Consider the following 21,889-nt stretch of genomic DNA (forward strand, 5'->3'; position numbering starts at 1 on the left):
AGGTTTAGCGTAGGGTATAGTGTTAAACCCAGGGTTAAAGTTGGTCATTCAATTAGTGTGTGAAATTTAGAGCAGAGCAATTGTCGCTGGAGCAAATGTCATGGCACCCCTAATACACTTGTTCACTGCAACCATCCTGCCTAGTGCCTATCCTATGGTGAATCTACAGTACCCAGCGCATACATGTACTTAAAAAAATCCTTCAAAATATCACTTTTGTATTACCAAAAATACTTTGTTGTTGTTGTTGTTCGTTTTGGGCCTGTTTCACGCCCTAGTAGTCTCCTCGGTAGACACTTAGTGTTGAGAACTCAAAGGTAGAAAAACTGCTAGGTAATTGTTTAGGTAAAAATACTTATTTCCATATAGTTGGATTTATTTTTCGTTTACTTTAGGATCATTGTTTTTATTCACCAGAGCACTCAAAAACTTTTATTTTGAGCATTTTTCTTGTAAGCCCTGTATTGGTGGACTGGAAAGTAAAATTGCTTCAGAATTGTCAAGAAAAAAAAAACAATCACTATTTCAATTTCAATTTAGAAAAAAATAATTCAAAGAATTCAATTTTTATCAGAGCCAAGTTATATGATGAATAGATGTAATGGAAACTGACAGTTTCAAAAGATCAAGCGTTTGTCCCCAAGAACAAGAGAAAATAAGGCAAATATTGCCAACCTTATTTCAACACACAGAACATGGTTATATCATAACCTTGTTCATTGAATGAGCGCCCTAATACATGTATACTATGTATATTCAGGTTGAACGTTTGGAATGCTGCTCAAATGAGGGACTTGGACCATTGCAAATATCAAATGTTTATTAAATTACTGTACAACAGGCACCTAACATGTTTTGGGAGCAGGTGTTATGCTGGTAGTGAATAATGTACTAAAACCCATGGCTTCACTCAGGTAGATTTAATTATGCTTGTTACCAAGAAATGGGCCAGTGAAAAGGGTAAAACAATCGCAGTGTCATACTGAAACGAAATTTTTAGAGATTGAAATTTTATATTTTATTTACAATTATGGAGCATTATTGTCCCTTTTCTGCATTTGTGCTTAGCATATAATCCACTTCAGCAATGATCTTGAATAAAGACAATTATTTTTAGATATAAGTCCAAACATCATCTGCATGAAATGTCAGTCAGCTTGCAGTAGGCCATAGTACACAAGTTGGAGTTAAAGTGCTTTTATTTCAATTAATCTTCATTAGTTAATTAAGCTAGAATCACCAAAATGATATGTAAATCAAAATAAAAACACAAAACATTCGGAGAACGTATAGGAATCATTTTTTATTTTCCAGCCCTTCCATAGTATTAGTACATCACATATTACTACATGCTTAAGAATTTAAAAGTCAATTCAGAGTGTTATGTAGTAAGCAAATTATACATTCACATACATCCCTGAACCAGAGGAACATGACTAGAAACATGATTGAGAATAGATCTCTGTTGCATTTGTTTAATTGGAATTTAAAACAAATATTTAAAAAGGCCATATATACAAAAAAATCAACATGTAACAACCATACTGATATTTTGCAGATCCTAAATATTATGAAAGAAATCACTGATCCATGGAAGTGAAGTGCAATTTCATTGTTATGCCATTGGCCTTGTTGCACCGTAATATCTCCGGTCCCATTTCAATTTTTTTTTTCTTCACATTGTTTGAAAAAAATGCCTTTCTCCTTCCTGCTTGAACCATAGCATTGATCATTTAACCATGACTCGCCTTTTTAGAAGAATCTAGATTTTATTCAAAATGAAACCAAAACAGTACTAAAGTTCTTTTATGAGTATGAGAGTTTGTAAGCTTGTTCAAAAGTCAGGATGTAAAGAGTGCTTGTTTTTGTGAAAATAGTTGAGAATCGTTTTATGATTCCTAGATTCCCCTTTCCTCTTCCTGTTCTGGGATATTATTGATAGTATTCACTGAATACTTCAGTAGCCTATCCGGCTGTGTGGTGGTTTTTCAGACTGGCCTGGAATTACAGAGAATGGCTGGATACTTTGACCCCTGTGATTTTTTCCGTAGATTTTATTTTGTTAATTTTCATTTATTTTTTTTCATAGATATCTGTTTTTGTAATAATTTGTGGTATATATGTAACTTGAACATTTGCAGAATGGCAAGACAAAACCTAATATCAATCAATCAATCAGTCAGTCAGTCAATCAGTCAGTCTTTTATGATTTTTTTTAAAATCACAAATTACATTCCCAGTGATAATGCTTTTCATGCACTGTATTGCCATCACCCACCAGCATTTTATGGTTGTGGAATTTTTAAGGCATGGTACCATACTGTGTGCACCTTTTTTTCTTACAAATCTGCTGGCAAAGACCACTTAGTCTATTTATATCATAATATTTTATTTTTTATTTTGAAAATTAGCTAATGCAGGCAAGATGCATGTGTTACTGTACATGTACAATGATTGCTGGTTGGAATTAGAGGTTTTAACCCAGTTTTCTGTGCAAACCATTTCACTCAAGGAAACTGGTCTTTCTATGCAACCAAACAACTGACTGCACCTTGTGTATTGAAGATCTCTTTCACTTGAAATTGAAATGAGTTATATGGGGGTCTCTTGGCTTGAGACGCAGATTAAAGTTTCAATTGGGGTCTGTACTGGCACACCAGCTTTGAAAAGCCTTGATCATTTTAATGACAAACTTATAATGATCTTGTAAACTATCTCCAAACATACAGGTCGATTGGTTGGTCTATCCACAGCTGCCGCTTTTCTCGGGAACTGATTGTCTGCGGCTCTTTTTAAGATCTTTCTCAAATTTCAAATAAAAAATGTATGCTTTTATAAAGCAAAGATGTCTGTTTTTTGTGGGCCAAGTTATTATTACCATAGTAACTTTCATTTTTGTAGTTGGAATGGGAGAGATCTTGGATCATCTTTGAATTTAGCTTGAAACTGCATTATGGTGAAGCAAAGATGTCTCATTTTTGTGATGGTTCCTACATGTATGCTTATTCTGAATTGGATACCAAGTCACATTTCTCTTATGAGCTCCAGCAGCCACATTTCTCTTGAAATTTTATTCAAACTTGCTTTGAGGGTCACTTTTTTTTAGTATTAAAAAAGAGGCTTCATTGTTAAGATTTTTTGTAGTTAATGCCATGTTATATGTGCTCCCGCCTTATTTTCTTCATATTTTATTTATTTATTTATTTTTGCAGAGGAACATTGTAACGGGGATGGGGAGGGGTGGGTTAGATTCATTCTATCCAATTATCGCTTACAGTAAGCTCTCTTCCACTTTTTTTTAATAGGATGCCATATCCCATATAATATTTTTTGGATGTGTTTTACCAATTTCATTTCTTGTCTGACTACTTTCGAGATTTATTTGTTTTCTTTTCTCATGTAGGCCATGGCAGAATTTGTGGTAGGTACACTATGGAAATTGTGGATTTCATTGTTCTAGCTAGACCCATTTTAGTGGTGGTCGCTATTTCACAGCATTCAAAGTTTTTTTTCAGGCCGAATTTAATCTTAAAGCCAAAAGTGAAGGAACATAAGTGTAATAACAATCTGTCATTAGCAAATGTTTGAAAATGAACTAATATGAGAATGTTTAATGCAAATAAACAAGATTAAAGATAGAAATGAATGCAAAGAGTTCAATTCCTCTTTGCAAGGAGTTTTGAAATACTTTTGTTAGGAAATTAGTGGTGGACGGAAGCAGTGTTTTTCATGATGAGTGGTGGTCAGAAATCTTCTGTGCCGGTTGGGCCCGACCACTGCCGTCCACTGTAGCTATAACACCGTTGGATTTGTCCTCTTTCCAATGCCTTTTGCATGCTTGATTCGTTTGTTTAATGGTATTTTTGGAAAAAAAATCCCTGGTAAATTCATTTCTTTCATAATATATCACTGGACCCCATCTCCCAAATTTTAGTGCTTTATAGAACGTACTGTTATTGTATGCTTGTGTGCACATATTGATTTATGTACATGTAGCCCTCGTTTGAGCCCAACTTACATGCCTTGCTGCCCTAAAAACTCCTATTAAAGTTAAGCCGATTTTTCATCAAAGAAAAAAACAAAACAGTCTCGCCCTCACAACAAGGGCTGGATCAGTGTCCTGTTTTTTTTTTGTCCTGTTTTCTGAAGTTGGATATAACTTGGTCTAACTCTCTGCTATATTTATGGGAAGACAAAAATGTAAAAATTTTGTTTACATTGAATGTTTCTTAAATTTACTCTGGTCTTTCCTCATTCTTTAATGGTGTCTTGTTCCTCATTACTTGAACCTCTCCTTTAAGAGGTTCTTGTGAATCTTGTCACAATTCGGCGGATTCACAGTATGGTGCGCCATCTATTGGTTGCAGCAAACAAGCCAAATGTCTAACTTCTGGGTCGACATCACGCGCAGGTGCAGGCAGTGCACAGTGTGATGTGCTAGTGACTCTGATGCTTCAAAAATGAAAACCATATGGCAAGAATTCATAAGAAATGATATAAATTTCGCAAAGAAATATCCGGGCAAGTTTCTCTCCCACCTCCTGGACCTGGTAAACAGCATATCCGGTTGAGCCGCGTCGGCCAGCGCTGAATAATTGCATGCTGCATGCATGCACTTTAGTGCTAGCGCGCGCAACAGATGTCGACTTTTTCCCATGAAGCACTGCGAATTTCAGCCTGTCCGCTGTAACGGATAGATGGCGCACTCTAGTGTGAATCCACCGAATTGGTTATCCATCAAGTTAAACCACAACTTTAGACCAGAGTTTAAATTAAATCAAGTTTAGAATACAGCCCATTGTGAATCAGATAGATAGACATTTATAGCAAATCGGTGAAATGTAATGCATATTTACTGCAGTAAAGGTAAACAAGTGTTGTCTAAAGTTGATATCTTGGAGATAATTCTCGTCTCACCTGCGAAGCAGAGTGAGACTATAGGCGCCGCTTTTCCGACGGCGGCGGCGTCAACACAATCTTAATCGAAGGTTAAGTTTTTGAAATGACAGTATAAATTAGAAAGTATATGGACATAGTTCATGAAACTTGGCCATAAGGTTAATCAAGTATTACTGAACAACCTGCTTGAGTTTCACGTCAATGGGGTCAATGAACTTTGGCCAAATTGGGGGTACCGTAAGTAACGGTCTATTAACCGCACCTTTTTCTCGGCGGGATAGAAGCAAAAGTGGGGGGTGCGGTTTATCCACGGTGACGGGTGTGAGCCAGCCCGTCGTAACCCCTCCCGAACACGTAAGACGTCTGCCAGTTCACAACACTTCGAGTGGCCGGGCGTAGCCGCCCAGGGCAATGTCGTTTAAAGGGGTATGAGCCACGGGTAATGAGAAGCGATTATTACGATCTTAATCAAATATTGTCCATAACAAGCGCACCCACCTTTATGACACTAATGTCGACTTTATTCTGGATTTAAAGCAGCGAAGTTCCCTGGCTAAGTTCAAAGAGACGCCAAGCATACTCGGTAATATTTGTCACAGCTGAGCGAGAGTTGAGTGAGCTGAGCTAGCTTGCGTTGTATTGTGGTTATAGTGCGACTTAAGCTGGCGCTATTAATTTTAACCCCTCCCCTCCAAAGTCCCGTTTCGCGCCAGCTTATTTTTTCTTTCCCGTTTGCTTTTCATAAGATACCATGTACACCACGCACGAGAGAGACGGCACAAAGCCGTAAAAACAACTGAAAAAATGCCAATTTCTTTGTTTCTTGAACCTTCTTGTAATCCCGTATCCAAAATTCATGCTAAGACATCGAATGCTAGACAAATTCTGAAAGTGATTGTGATGTTGTGATGCAAGAAATGTGAATGTTTCTTCCTCCTATGCCGGGAAAGACACAGATCATAATTTGATAAGATGTACTGGTACCGTATCGTAGTTTGCAATGTACAAGAACGGCAGTGCTGTGTGTGTGCACTGTGACTGTGAGGTGAGTGAGTGTGTAAGTGGCCAATATTGTCAGGACCTTTCTTTCTTGCTGTTGATGAATTGATCAAGAACGGCAGATTTCCGCATACCGGTAATCTCTTTGGATACTTTGAAATCTTTAACTTAAGTTTTGTTTCTTCGTACCTCAAATCTGCATGTAAATGTGGGGATATTTTTTTTTTTTTTTAGTCCAAAGTTGGGGGTGCGGTTAATCCACGGGTGCGGTTTATAGTCCGTTACTTATGATATGTGTTGAATTACCATCATAACTTTGAAAGTATATGGATCTGATTCATGAAACTTGGACATAATAGTAATCAAGTATCACTGAACATCCTGTGCAAGTTTCAGGTCACATGATTAAAGGTCAAAGGTCATTTAGGGTCAATGAACTTTGGCCAAGTTGGGGGTATTTGTTGAATTACCGCAATAACTTTGAAAGTTTATTGGTCTAGTTCATAAAACTTGGACATAAGAGTAATCAAGTGTCACTGAACATCCTGTGTGAATTTCAGGTCACATGACCAACGTCAAAGGTCAATGAACCTTGGCCATAATGGGGGTATCTGTTGAATTACCTTCATAACTTCGAAAGTTTATGGATCTGATTCATGAAACTTGGCCATAATCAAGTATCTTTGAACATCCCGTCCGAGTTTCAGGTCACATGACCAAGGTCAAAGGTCAAAGGACTTTGGCCATGTTGGGGGTATTTGTTGAATTACCATTATAACTCTGTGATTATATTGGTCTAGTTCATAAAACATGGACATAAGAGTCATCAAGTATCACTGAACATCTCATGCAAGTTTCAGGTCACATGACGAAAGTCAAAGGTCATTTAAGGTCATTGAACTTTGGCCATTTTAGAGGTAATTATTAGGTTGCTGTCATAACTTTCAAAGTCTATAGATATAGTGTATAAAATATGGATATAGGGGTAATAAAGTATCACTGACAAGTTTTAGGTCACATGATCAAGGTCAAATATCAATGAATGTTGTATCATTATATGAATGTTTTTTGTGAATAATTATTTTATAGTAGTTTTCAGAGTCAGCACTGCTGCTATATTGAATCGTGTGATGTAGGTGAGACTGCCAGAGGCATTCCACTTGTTTTTTTACAACTGCTAAAAATGTTGTTACTACTAGTCATTTACTACCGTATGTAAGTTTTTGATAACAATATGTTATGATTGATTTGATATGTGCATCCCCCTTTTTTTGTCACATAACGGTATCAATCTGTACAAGATTAATTTTAAGAATATGTGTTATATAGCTATGTTTTTACAAATTGTGAATAGTTGGGTTGTACAGGATTATACAAGAGTGATGCCTATAACATTTCTCTTTTTCAACAAATACAAACATTGTCAATTTCCATGATACGATTATTCACTATTTGAGAAAAAAAAATCAGAGCAGTGATGAAAGATAGATGTTCTCTGCAATGAAATCAAGGTTTAAAGTGGAAAACAGTGCTCAGTCATCTAGGCCAATAATATGTTGGCATTTTGAGGTCATTACATTGTTTTGACCTTGAACGACATGCATTCCCTTTGACCATTATCACACTAATTTGAGGTGTCAAATACATTATAGATGGCAATGTTAATATTCTGCAAATTCATTTCAATTGTTTAAATTTTTTCTTTCCATTTTTCTTTAGACATCCAACATCATGCTGTTCTGCTGCAGAGATCATGTCTGTGCTTTTCTTCAACACCATGAGATACAGCACCAGCGAACCACGTGACCCTAACAGTGACCGCTTCATCATGTCAAAGGTAAGTCTACTTATGATACAAACGGGTTATCAATACGTTCTTACCGTAGGAACTAATTTTTGTCATAAAAAAACGGGTTGCAGGTGAATGATGAGCTTTGATAGGTTGGCCTAACAATAAAATTGTTCACATATCTTTACCATTTATTTCACCATTTTGAAAAAGCTCTGCTCTATATCATTTGTGCATGTTATTTTCACATGGTAAAAAAACTTCAAACAGATAATCTGATCTGCATTCGGGCCATTTCATGAAAAAATAAAGTAAAAGCACCCAATCGAAATGCATAAATCACACAGTATGTGCAAGGCAATAATTAAAAGTGGGTTTGAATAATGTTTATAAAATGATTAGAGTCAGCATAATCAAATGCAAATTTAAAATAATTAGAAAAGATATATATCGCTTCATATAAAAGATGTTTGTTTGTACTATTTTCAAATAATGAACCACCAAACATCTCATCTTTGATGATAATTAAAACTTTTTTTTTATATAGGGTCACGCTGCTCCCATCTTGTATGCAGCCTGGGCTGAAGCTGGGGTAGTCAACGTAGATGACCTTAACAACCTCCGGAAGATTGACTGCTTACTTGAAGGACATCCTACACCTGTAAGTAAACTTCTTCCTCATCACAAGAGATAGTAGTGAGGATAATGGTATATTTGTAGATACTTACAGGTTGGAACGTACATGTATATGAAGCAATAGCATAAAGAATGGATGGGATTTTTGTAGTCATGTTGATTTGAAGGCACCAGTTTTAGCCGTCGACTGATTGTTCTGTTGACTACAGCTGGACTTATATTTATAAGATTCAGTTGACTGCACTGTGAACACACATTGTGTGAAGTAAATGTGCAAGTTTTTGTCTCACCTGCATAGCAGAGTGAGACTATAGGCGCCGCTTTTCCGACGGCGGCGGCGTCAACACCAAATCTTAACCTGAGGTTAAGTTTTTGAAATGACAGCATAACTTAGAAAGTATATGGACCTAGTTCATGAAACTTGGCCATAAGGTTAATCAAGTATTACTGAACATCCTGCCTGAGTTTCATGTCACATGACCATGGTCAATGGTCATTTAGGGTCAATGAACTTAGACCATGTTGGGGGAATCAACATCAAAATCTTAACCTAAGGTTAAGTTTTTGAAATGTCATCATAACTTAGAAAATATATGGACCTAGTTCATGAAACTTATACATAAGGTTAATCAAGTATCACTGAACATCCTGCATGAGTTTCACGTCACATGACCAAGGTCAATGGTCATTTAGGGTCAATGAACTTTGGCCGAATTGGGGGTATCTGTAGATTTACCATCATAACTTTAAAAGTTTATGGATCTGATTCATGAAACTTGGACATAATAGTAATCAAGTATTACTGAACATCCTGTGCAAGTTTCAGGTCACATGATCAAGGTCAAAGGTCATTTAGGGTCAATGAACTTTGGTCAAATTGGGGTATTTGTTGAATTACCGCCATAACTTTGAAAGTGTGTTGGTCTAGTTCATAAAACTTGGACATTAGAGTAATGAAGTATCACTGAACATCCTTTGTGCATTTTAGGTCACATGACCAAGGTCAAAGGTCAATGAACTTTGGCCATAATGGGGGTATCTGTTGAATTACCATCATAACTTGGAAAGTTGATGGATCTTTCTCTTGAAACTTGGACATAAGAGTAATCAAGTATCACTGAACATCCTGTGCGAGTTTCAGGTCACATGATCAAGGTCAAAGGTCATGTAAGGTCAATGAACTTTGGCCACGGGGGTATTTGTTGAATTACCATCATATCTCTATAAGTGTATGGGTCTAGTTCATAAAACGTGGAAATAAGAGTAACCAAGTATCACTGAACATCTTGTGCGAGTTATAGTAGTTTTCAAAATCAGCACTGCTGCTATATTGAATCGCGTGATGCAGGTGAGACGGCCAGAGGCATTCCACTTGTTGCTTGAAATAATGATAATGGCATATATGATTGTGGGTGCCAGGAAAATTGAGTTCTGCCCGGACACAAAATTTGAAGCCTAATGGCTACAAGGAGCTGGTTGTTTCTCTACCAAACCTTTGTGAATCAAACTCCTATTATACAGAGGGTTAGACAATTGACAAGCCCTGAGATGTGTCAGATCTCTAAATTATCCTTCAGTGAAGTTTCAATCAACTTTTATTGATTTCCAAGGCTTTGGTGATTCATGAGCAATCTTTTATTGGTAGCCAATGTCCTTGAATTTTCATATATTTTGGTCAAGGCCACAATTCTATATATTACAACACAAATTAAAAAAATAAAAAGGCACGATAATTTCAAAAGACATTGAGAGCGGCATTTAGACAAAAAAAAATAAAGGACTTGAAAAAAATGTGTTCATATTGACCAGGATCTAATAATTTGGATGAAATGAGTATGACGATAGCCAGTATCTTTTTGAAGGATGGACCGTGAGTAATTGTTTTGCCCTGATTTTGTGTTTTGCAGAGACTGTCCTTTGTAGATGTGGCAACTGGTTCACTGGGGCAGGGCCTGAGTGTGGCTGCTGGCATGGCTTATACTGGCAAATACTTTGACAAGGCTGAGTAAGTAGCTGTTCTGTAGACATATCAGCTGGCAATTAAAAAGAGACCACTACTCCAGCGCCTGTATGTTTGTCCATGCAGAATGCCTTTTGTTCTTACATAACTCGAAAAACTCTGCTAAATCCTCAATCTAATCCAAAATTGGATGGAAAATCAATCATACAGATTTTATACTGTAGAAGTAGAAGTATATCCAGGTCACGTACAAGGTCAAAGATGGCCAGTAGAGTTCAAGAACATATTTATGCCCAATGTCATGTTTTTGCTTGGCAAGTTTTTATTATAGCCCTTAAAATTGTCTATTGCAATGTTGACCAAACTGTAGGGGCAGATGTCTCATCGGGGACCAAGGTCATCAAAAGGTCAGAGATTTCCAGCTGGGGTCAATAACCTCTTTCAGACAAACGTTATTATGATCTAGTCATTTATTCATTTGTATATTCTTTTCTTAAGGGGGGGAGGAGGATGGAGGAGGATTTTATATTTTTATCTACTTTCCTTATTTTTCCAGGTTCTTCTTTTGCATTTATACCAAAGTATTATAGCTATTGTGAAACTAGGAGAGATACATTTAAGTTATTGCCTTGTTCAAGTTATCAAAAATAGGTTTTGTTTTAAGTGGTTCTCCAGAGGTTGAGTGGGAATGACTATGAATATTAAATGGCAACTTCACCTTTCTGAACATGTTCTTTTCTGCAGCTACCGCACTTATTGCATGGTCGGAGACGGTGAGAGCGCAGAGGGATCGATTTGGGAAGCTTGTGCATTTGCCAGCTACTATAAACTGGACAATCTTGTGACTATCTTTGACGTCAACCGCCTTGGTCAGAGTCAACCAACGTCTCTCGGCCATGAGTTGGAAGTCTACCAGAAGAGACTTGAAGCATTTGGGTATGTCAACAGATGTAGTGTACAGGGGTTATAAGAACAACCATTTTTGAATTGATACTGGGTGTAAAGGAATGTATGGTGTAAAGGAGTACAATGTGTAAAGGAATGAATTGAAGCTTTAATATGTACAGTGCATCCCACAAAAAAGGAAACCTGTTTTCAGAGATTTGACAATTATTAAATATGCTTTTACTCTAAATTTGATTCTCATGGCAAGATTGGTATCTCATCTCAAATTTGAAACCAACAGCTAAGCAAAACGTGCTTGCATGGCAGATAACAAACGATCAGAAAGGATTAGCGCAGAAACTCACGTGTGAATCTGAATCCACTCTTATTTCAGGGATCTGTGAGACGATTTTAAAGTATACAAAAGAACTGCTAATGAGTCAATCATCAAATAAGCACGATCGTCGTATCATGACCAATCTTGTCCAATTTTTCTGCGCAAGCTGGTTTTGACATAAAAATTTCAAAATCATCTTTGCTCATTAATGCGTGAAATGTTTCTCTCATATTAAGGATCAAAATAAAGAGAAATAATTTAATTATATGATTATTGAAATGAAATAATTTATTTGCCTTTGAAGAATGAAGACATGGGAATACCTGCTTCCTTTTTTTCTGGGATGCACTGTATATAAAGGCACAAGGATTAAAGGGATTAAGAGTGTACATGCTAAGGATACTAATGGATACTTGATGTGAAAGGTTTGTTGAAGGAAGGAGTATGTTCTGGGAGTAAAGAATTAAAGGTTTTGTTCTGATAAAAGAAAAATTAAAACATGATCAGGTAATTGTTCAGATTTATATGATTTTCATATGAAGTTTTTGTCAGATTTCCAGATCTTATTGGTAGGTAAAGTTTATTTCGGTTTGTAAGTTCATCACCTACTACTAAATGCATTATATTGTTATATTGTCATGTACACAGGATGCATACTATTGTTGTGGATGGTCATGATGTTGAGGAACTGAACAAAGCCTTCTATGAAGCTTCTATTACCAAGGGCAAACCCACTGCCGTTGTTGCAAAGACATTCAAAGGCCACGGCTGTCCAGGTAAAGATAGAGAATTCTATTGGAATTTAAATTATTATACTCTGTTAAATTGCAATCCAACATGGAATTGAAATGCTTCTAACATCAAATTGTCACATGATTTCCCTCTTACCTTAGTAGAAGTAATGAGACTGTTAGTCAATTTGAAGCATAATTTAGATTGTGGGATGTGTCACAAACTGTAGCCATAATAGAAGAATATCATTTTTAGAATTCTATGACTGGCAAAAATGTGTGTGTGTGACTGCAATACATTAACAAGTTTCAGGATTTATAACAAGTATTCCATGTAAGCCAAAAGAGTTCTTGTGTCAGTTTCTTAATCGATCATTGAATAACGTGCATGCTTAGATTAAAAAGTAATTCTGCAGGTATACCAATACATTTTTTTTGGTTATGTATATATATAGGTGTGGCAGATCTTGATAATTGGCATGGAAAGGCTCTTGGTGCCAAGACAGAGGAAGCACTGAATGCTATCAAGGCTCAAATTAAAAATCCTGGACCACACGGTATCACCATTCCTGCTCCTGCAAGCTCTTGTGCCCCTACTGACCTGAAAAGTGTTCGTCTGAGTGATCCTCCCAGTTATCAACCTGGGGATAAGGTATAGGAAAAATAGATATTTTTTTTAGCTCACTTTTGCACTCTAGATCTGAATTAATCCAAGACCATGGTCTCCAAATCCCTCATAAATGACCTAGATGCCCTTCCACATATTTTTAGATTTAAGGCCAAGATATGTCCCCTGTGGCCTTGCCCTGCGGTAATCCAGCAGATGTGTCTCATTGAAATATACATTATACTATTGATGCCCCTTTTTAATGGCTTTGGATGGCCCCTTAAGGTGAGCACTGCCTAACCTGTTTTAAGTGCCCTTTTTAAAAATGGCCCTGTTCCTTTGAATTCTGAATTCCAGCCCAACTGTTTAATGGAAAGTATATTCTTTATATTACAAGGGTGTTAGAGTTCAGCTTTATTTTTTTTAGCTGATTTAAGCTATATTTGCTTTTTATTTTCAGTTTAATTTCAGCGTATTTCAACTTTCTTGTATGAGAGTATGGTAGCTCTTTCAATTTTTTTTACACATCATTTTTATCTGAGATCGCTCACACCCTTTATGTTAATACAGGGAGTCATAAAATGTTACTGAAAATTGAAAAATTGAGTTTACATTGCATAATTTTAGTTTTGCAACCCAGGATGCCACTTTTGAAGGCTAAGGCCTGAGTTCAGGCTTTATTAACTTATTTTCAGACCATAGAAAACAATATTTTGAGAACCATGTCCTAATTTGCACATTTCATGATCCAACATTCGTTATGTGAGGCCCGAGGGTCAGTCATTTTTTCATTAGGCTTACATGAAAGCACAGACTGCAAGTGAGAATGGAAGAATAAGAGAAATATTTAACTGAACAATGAATCCCTTTTGCAGAGAAGAATATGGATTAATCAGTAGAAAAAGAAGTGAGATCCCAGGAAATAAGAATTACCATCACTTTGAAATAGAAAAAACACTTTGATTAATGCATTATTTTGAATACACTTCAGTTGACAAATCTCTTGGGACTAACACGTTTGAGCGACATCACTAACTGAAGGGCACAATTTGCGCACATGCACTGCGAAACATACAATTTTGATGGTGATTTTATTGTGATCTTATTGCCAGAGACATTGTTTTAAAGTACTGGTATTTTGTGTTTTTTTTTTCTTGCGACTACTAACAAACCATTTGATGAATCAAATTCAAACTAGTTTTGGGTATCAAGGTTGGAGGTTGAAGGTCACAGAGGTCATATACCAGAAATAATTATCTCAAAATAACTGTTTAGGTTTCAATTTCAAACTAGGCTCATGTATGCATATGGGAACAGAAATTATTTTCATTAAAATTTGCAAAGTTTTAGGCAGAAGTATAAGAAATAGAAATATACATAACGGCACTCTTTTCCTTGTTTTTAATCTATTGGCGAATTTGTTGTATATGATATTGCACAAAAAAATTGCCCAAAAGGCTTGGAATCTAAATGATCCAAACATACAAATGGTGTGCTTCAGGAATACTATTTTGTTTTCTCATCCTCAGGTTGCAACCCGTGTAGCTTATGGTACAGCTCTTGTCAAACTGGGTAAAACCCTGCCCAATGTAGTGGCCTTGGATGGGGACACCAAGAACTCTACCTTTGCCATCACCTACAAGAATGCCTTCCCAGACAGGTTTGTTGAGTGCTTCATTGCAGAGCAGAATCTTGTCGGTGTGGGGATTGGCTGCGCCTGTCGTGATCGCAATGTGGTGTTTGTGAGCGCCTTCGCTTGTTTCCTGTCTAGGGCTTACGATCAGGTCCGCATGGGTGCCATCTCCCAGACCAATGTCAACTTTGTTGGTTCTCATTGTGGTGTCTCTATTGGTGAGTGTACCTGCTGTTTGGGGTAGTGTGAATGATTAGGAGTAGCAGTCTTGAGTCTATTGTTCTGCTGCCATTAATAATAACAATAATAGCTGGATTTATAGAGCGCTTTTTGCCTGAGGATACAATGCACTGCTATTTTTACTCTGGCTTTAGCTGCACTGCCCATACATGTGTTCAAGCATTCAAGAAATTTCTCCCTACTTGGGTACCTGTTTACCTCACCCGGGTTGAGTGCAGCACAAAGTGGGTAAATTTTTTTGAGTGAAAACCTGCCATGGCTGGGAATCAAACCCACGTCCCTCGGATTGAGAAACAAGAGCCATAAGCACTAGATCACGACGTCCCCACAAATCCCTGTCTATTTTCTGATAGTTGTGACTGATGAAGATGGACAAGCTTAGACCCTCAGAAATATTTCAATCCTAATGTTATTGTATGAAGTTTATTTTAAAACTTACCCCTCTTCCCTCTAACAAAATCCATTTTCATCTTTATTTGTGAGCAGCCACCCCAAAACCAACAATTAGTTGGCCAAGATGAATTTTGAGATTTTTATTGAGTTTGAAAAAGCATATCCTAAGCTGTAATCTCAGTCAAACTTCCAAGCAGTCCACAAAAAAAAAATGTGCTCAAGAAACTCTTGTTTCTTTTTTTCTTTTTACTTCACAATTCAAAATTTAGACTGCATGAAGAAGAATAATTTTTTTTCAAATAAGCTTATTTTCAAAATTTTTGTATTGTGATCACGAAATTATAATTTTGGCTTTTTTACAGAAAACCTAACCTGGCGACTTTTTGTTATTGGAGGTGGCTGGTCGCATATGTCTTTATACACATATAATAGAACTATCATATGTACAGTACAAATAAATTCTATACAATATGTACTCCATCGTAAAATTTTGTGTTGAACATGCCATATTGTGGCAAGTATACATCTTAAGAACATCCTGCAATGTACTGATTTCATCATCATCCTCTATCACCATCTCTTTCATCTTTATAACCTTCTCCATGATCATTTAGGTGAGGATGGACCATCTCAGATGGCTCTGGAAGACATCGCTATTTTCCGTGCCATCCCGACCTGTACGGTATTCTACCCCAGTGATGCAGTCTCCTGCGAACGTGCTATTGAGTTGGCTGCAAAAGTTCCAGGTATCACATTCACCCGCACGAGCCGCCCAGCCACCACCATGCTCTATGGCAACGATGAAGCCTTTGAGATTGGAAAGGCTAAGGTATGATGTTTTTTCTTACATTCTATTAGTGTAATACATTGAACAAATGCCTATTTTGCTAAGAATTATTATGTAACATTACCATAAATCTTGGTTTTGATTGGCTGCTTCCACACCATATGTGGTTTTGTGTTGTCCTGTCCTGTCCATCCGACCCATTTTCATTCTTGAAAAGAAAGGGAACCTTTTAACAGATTAATTTCAAACTTAGTCCATATTGAAGTGATCTGATTGTTTTTAGGGTCACAAGTTCAAAGGTCAGAGAGGTCATTTATACCTAAATATCTAGCTATTTCAGTAACTGGAGAACCATATGAAGGTTCAACTTCATCTTGGCTTATGCTATGTATGCATATTGGAAGGAGGATGACCTGATTGGATTTAGGGGTCATGAGATCTAAAGGTAAAGATGTCATGTATCTTCTCTTGATAAATAGGAAACTGCTTGAAGAGATCAACTTCAGGTATGCATATTGGAGCATGAGGCTTGCTGCTAAAAGATCAGTTGTAACTTTTTCAATTGTAATTTTTTAATGGTGTCTTAAAAATTGCATGACTTTCTAATTAAAGAATTGGTAGGGGAAGAGTAACTCAAATTGGGCAATTTTTGAAATGTTATTTTTACCTATTACGAGAACCTTGCCTGCTGAAATTTGTTTTTTGTCTTTATGAGCCAGGTGGATTTGTGCATTTTTCTTGGTGATATTCACATCCTTTGTTAAGGCCCCCATTCCACAGAACGGAGAACATTGAAAGAACACTGAAAGACTTAACATTGGTGAGGTCTTACAGTGGTCTTCAAGATCACTGAAATTTGTCATCTCTGTGGAATGGCTCAGAAAGACTTCTCAAAGAATTCTGAAAGACTGATGGATATTTCTTGTCTTACTGGTCTTAGAGTAGTCTTATAGAGATCTTTCAATGGTCTTTCAGAGATCTTTTATGTAACAAGTGATCTTTCAGAATTCTTTCCATGGACTTTGCCTGTTCTTTCAATGATCTCTCATGAGTCTTACAGTGATCTCCGCAAAAATCTTGAGAGACTGCTGAAAGATCATTGAAAGACTATTAAGACCCTTGAAAGTTCATCGAAAGACCGCTGAAAGACTGCTAAAAGACCACTGAAAGACCATTTTCCTGTAAGACCGTTGTAAGACTGTTTTGAACCGTTTCAAAAAAGTTTTGGAGCCCATGAAGACCATGAAGACCCCTGAAAGATTGGTCAGGACTCGTGTAAGACCTCAAAGACCATTGTAAGTTCATTGAGAGACCTCTGAAAGATCAACCAGAATCCATGGTCTTTCAAAGGTCTTTCAGCGGTCTTGTGGAATGGGGGTTTAAGCATGCATTAGCACACCTTGATGGCCTCGTCACCATGGTCGGTTGTGGATTGATTTGAAGTCCTATCATGTTACTCATCAATGAAATTACCCTTAATGTTTGTAGGTGGTACGTCAGACAGCTGATGACAAAGCAGTCCTTGTGGGAGCAGGAATCACCCTCCATGAGGCCCTGGCTGCTGCTGATCAACTCAAGGCAGAGGGTATCAATGTCACTGTGGTGGATCCTTTCACTATCAAACCCATAGATGGCGCTACACTCAGAGCATGTGCCAAGGCTGCTGGTGGACTCATACTGACAGTTGAAGATCATTACTCTGAAGGTAGGTAGCAAATGAAGCCCCATTCACATCTGCTTTTGCATTAGATTTTGCGTGCACCTTAAATTGTTTATTATATCAAACATGAATTTTTTTTTTTCTATATTCCACAAAATCTTTAATTTAATCATATACTATGCTATACTATACTATACAATGAGAAGGGAAAACAAATTCTAAAAAAATGAAGCCTTGTCATTTATGTATTGAAAAGACCAAATGTGCGCACTTATTCATGTTACATGTGTATAGATAATTTCTTTTAGGAAGGCAACTGCATGAGATTTTAAAATCAACCAGTTTCCACCATTTTGGCTCAGAATTTTAAAGGACTATCTGTCACTGTATGAAAAACTGGAACTTAGTGTTGGGTGCATGTCTTGTTTGATAAGAATCGTACAAATAGAAGTTTGCACTGGATAGTGGCACACTGTGTAGACAAGGTGCACTGCTTGGTTCATGTTAAGTACCGTCTTTCCCATACTTACTTTAATAATAGCAAACTTGCAGGAAGTTTGATTTATTTTTTCACCTAGCAAAGTATTGTTTTGCCACATTTAATTTCTCCTCTCAGGAGTGTTGAACATGTATAATTTGCAAGTGCTTTGCATTGCTTATGACAGTCCCCTCTCCCCTCTCTTAAATCATGGCTATGCAGGTGCACCCCTTATCTTTGATCACCATAAATGAATTGGTAGGAGGTTGTTATATCTTGGCCTCTTCTCTCTGTAAACATACCTAACATGAGCACTTCCTTCCTTTGAAAGTAAAATACATATAGAGTTGAGTTTAAAAGTAAACATACACCTGGTAGAAAAACAGTTACTGTCAGATTCCATCATCTGTACAAACAGTTTTATTTCTTACATTATCAGGCAAACTGCATGTCTTTCTTCTATCATGGTATACGGTAGATTTCACTTATTAAACAACATTTGTTCTGTTTCATATTTTCAATATTTATATGAAAGTCACATGCAATAAGGTTTACATATTCCTCTCCGTTTTGATTGAAATATGATTTATATATTAGTGTTGATAACATAAGGATAGCTTTTAGGTAGACCTTATTTTATTGAAAGTTCTCTGAATATATTATTTATATTACTACACTTGAATACTGCTTATGGATGCCTTTTGAAACGGGACTAACATCAATCTCTTCCCAAACGTAACCTGAGAATGTTTCATGAATGGATTTATCATCTGACAAGTCCCATTTTATCCAACAGTTAGCATAATAACACTGCTTCACTACCAATCTAAATCAAGGACAGTTGTCTGATCTGATACCTTGTAAAAAAAAAACAATAAATTTTAATTGGTGCAAATAGAAAGCTATTGGACTATGTTTGAGACTTCTGGCAGATTATTCCTGAAGACCGACTCCTCTTTAGGTGTCATGTCCACGACTCGGCATACCTCAGCCATCTGTGGTAACCATCAGACATAGGGTTGTCATTCTGAGAATTTTACAGACTTTAAAAAAAGATTGGGTACGAAGCGGATACAACAGTCAATTTGTCAAGTCAATTTCTGATATGTTCTGTGAGGAGCATGGGCATCAGTGCAAAGGATTATCTTTTGTATGGGGGGGGGGAACGCAATAATAGATGTCCCCCCCCCCTATGAACAAAGGATAATCCTCGGATCTGATGCCCATGGTGAGGGGGGAAAGTCAGTCAGTCAGGTTCCAAATGCATCCAGAAGCAATATTCATCAGTTTATTATCACTCTTGTATCTCAGAGTACTTTAAATGAAATAAGTCCTACCCGATAGCCATCAGCATTTCATTAACACTGCTTTAAAACAATTTTTCCCAACTGCAATAAGGAGGTGTATTTAAACCTTTGATCCAGTCATTTTTTTCAGAAATATAGAAAATATAAACCATGGATATTCTATTTATTAACCATGTTGGGCAATGAATGCAAGTCGGAATAAAATCAGAGGGTCTGAGACATTTTTTCATATCGTGACTGTGCCATGGACTAGTAATGGCCAGTAATGTCTGTGTAGAGCTTATTAGCAAGATTAGATTATGTCTCGCTCAATTTCCTAGAGACAAATTTATGCTGAATTGCATGATATGATCAGTATTCAGCTTAAATTATCACTACGTTTATTTTGGTTTGTTCTCACTCTAGGTGGTTTGGGTGAAGCTGTAGCTGGAGCCGTAGCCACTGATTCAGGCATCACGGTGCACCGTCTGGCTGTCAAGGGAGTCCCACGCAGTGGACCCTCAAAGGCTCTCCTTGACATGTTTGGCATCAGTGCATCCTGCATCTTCAAGAAAGTCAAGGAGATATTAGCCTAAAGATGAGACTGATGTCATTACTTGTACATTTCACTCTTCACCCCCCCCTTTCCTTTTCTGTGTAGTTCCTTGTAGGGTGAGTGTACTTGGTGATCAGTCCACCTAGGTGACTTGTCCATCTATACAAGTCACACATCCCTACTATTTTCACAAATTATGAGCTGATCCATTGAAATAGGATGAAGATATTAATCAAAGAGAAAGCTAGGAGTTGGAATAATTGTCAGAAAGGCATGATATATGTATGGAATGCAGTCATGCTTTTACTTTGAGTAATATATTCATTTTCACGCTCCTAGAGTTGCTTGATATAATTACAAATGTTTTCACATTAAGAGCTGAACCCCTGAACAGTTATTCTATTCACATTGCCAATATCTCTGAGATTTTAAACAAAAGAATTATAAATTTAAAGGGGAATCCAACCCAAATAAATACTTGTTTTTATAAGGAAAAGAAAAATCAGACAAGTTGATTGGTGAAAGTTTGAACAATATTGGACAAATAACAAGAAAGTTATGAATTTTTAAAAGTTGTAAATATTGGTAATCACTATACCCATGGAGACCTCAAATTGGCCGCATATGGGATGTCATAGTGATGTAAGGCAAGGACTACTCTTCCATGTACTCCAATACATATAATGGCTAAAATGTCATTTCCCCCAAAAGTTTTATTTCAAATTATATTTTTCTTTCATGAGGATATGAAACAATATACTTCCTGGGTTATATTTAGATTACTGCCCCAGGGGAATGGGTACTTAGGAGAAAACCACAAATCGCTGATAATAAAGTACATGGCCTATGGGAAAGTTGTCCTTGCCCCTTGTCATAATTTACTTACCAAGTTGCCAATTTGAAATCTACATAGTATCAGTGATCTCAATTTTAAAGCAGCTGTAACTTTCTTATTGCTTGTCCGATTTCTTTCAAACTTTCACCATTCTGTTTAATTTATTTTTCTCCTCCCCAACACAACATATTATGGCCAAGGCTGGATTCCCCTTTAAGATATTCATTGCATCTCCATGTATTTGAAAATATGCAAAGTATCCTCACCTGTAGCTGACCTACCTGCTATGTAAAAAGATGATGATACTTGGAAAATTTAATCGTAATGGATGATGCTTATGAATTTGATCAACATAATCTTTTCTTTATCACTTTCTACAAGTAAGAAGATCATGTATTTTAGGAGTACTTTCAAAGAAAATATCCAAGTACAAGAATATCTTTTGCACATGAAAGAGATTTTCTGTTCTGGTAAAGTTGTAGAATTATATATATATATATATATATATATTTTAATAACTTTCCTAGTTAATAACTTTAATTTTGCCATAAATCATGCTTAGCAGCATAAACTTTGCATTATTTAAAGCTCGTGGATAGTGTTGGTAAAGGATACAAAAATTCCAGTTGAATGGATCTTTCCTATTGAATAACGATTGCTGATGATGATTCAATGCGAAATTGACAGAATTTCTTCTTGGAAATATTAAATTTTAAATAAACTCCGAGAAATAAAATCATTCTCCTCGGCTGAATTTCAAAGACAGTTCGCTGAATTTATGCGCACTTATGTAGCGCCCACTTTCGTCCACGACTGATTTTTCCCCCTGTTAGTTGATCACTAGCCGTTCCACTTTTAGCAAACCGAAATATCCCTGCGAGCGTAGTCTGCTAATTCCGTGTACCCGCTCGTCGATCATTGTTCTTAGTTTTAGCATGGCCTCCGTCGAGTTTCTCCCCCAGCGAGTTCGGCGAGGAGCACAGGAAACCGTTGAATTTTTGTTAGATGGGTTAGATAATTATTTTTAAAAATGTGGACTAACTTACCCCTTATGCTGTCCCTCCAACCTGTAGTTCACATGTTACAGTAGTTTATTTTGACGTTCATGAAAACGTATTAGAGATGAGTCTGTCAAAATTTTGGCTACAAATTTCCACGTGCGACAAGATTGGTTCATG

At 36.8% G+C, this 21,889-nt stretch overlaps 1 protein-coding gene across 1 annotated transcript in view; it reads left to right on the plus strand.

Moving 5' to 3' along the window:
- Window positions 1–21,147, plus strand: part of LOC129257593 (transketolase-like protein 2) — a 21,881-nt gene extending 734 nt beyond the window's left edge. Inside the window, exons 2-11 of the mRNA XM_054895961.2 lie at window positions 7,618–7,735; window positions 8,235–8,348; window positions 10,231–10,328; window positions 11,028–11,219; window positions 12,154–12,281; window positions 12,692–12,888; window positions 14,373–14,694; window positions 15,724–15,938; window positions 17,385–17,601; window positions 19,747–21,147. Of these exons, the coding sequence (XP_054751936.2) occupies window positions 7,618–7,735; window positions 8,235–8,348; window positions 10,231–10,328; window positions 11,028–11,219; window positions 12,154–12,281; window positions 12,692–12,888; window positions 14,373–14,694; window positions 15,724–15,938; window positions 17,385–17,601; window positions 19,747–19,916 (1,771 nt within the window). The 3' untranslated portion in view covers window positions 19,917–21,147. The remainder of the gene's footprint in view (window positions 1–7,617; window positions 7,736–8,234; window positions 8,349–10,230; window positions 10,329–11,027; window positions 11,220–12,153; window positions 12,282–12,691; window positions 12,889–14,372; window positions 14,695–15,723; window positions 15,939–17,384; window positions 17,602–19,746) is intronic.
- The last annotated feature ends 742 nt before the right edge of the window (window positions 21,148–21,889 follow it).

Source organism: Lytechinus pictus, chromosome 3 (assembly GCF_037042905.1).
Source record: "Lytechinus pictus isolate F3 Inbred chromosome 3, Lp3.0, whole genome shotgun sequence".
Classification (NCBI taxonomy): Eukaryota; Metazoa; Echinodermata; class Echinoidea; order Temnopleuroida; family Toxopneustidae; genus Lytechinus; species Lytechinus pictus.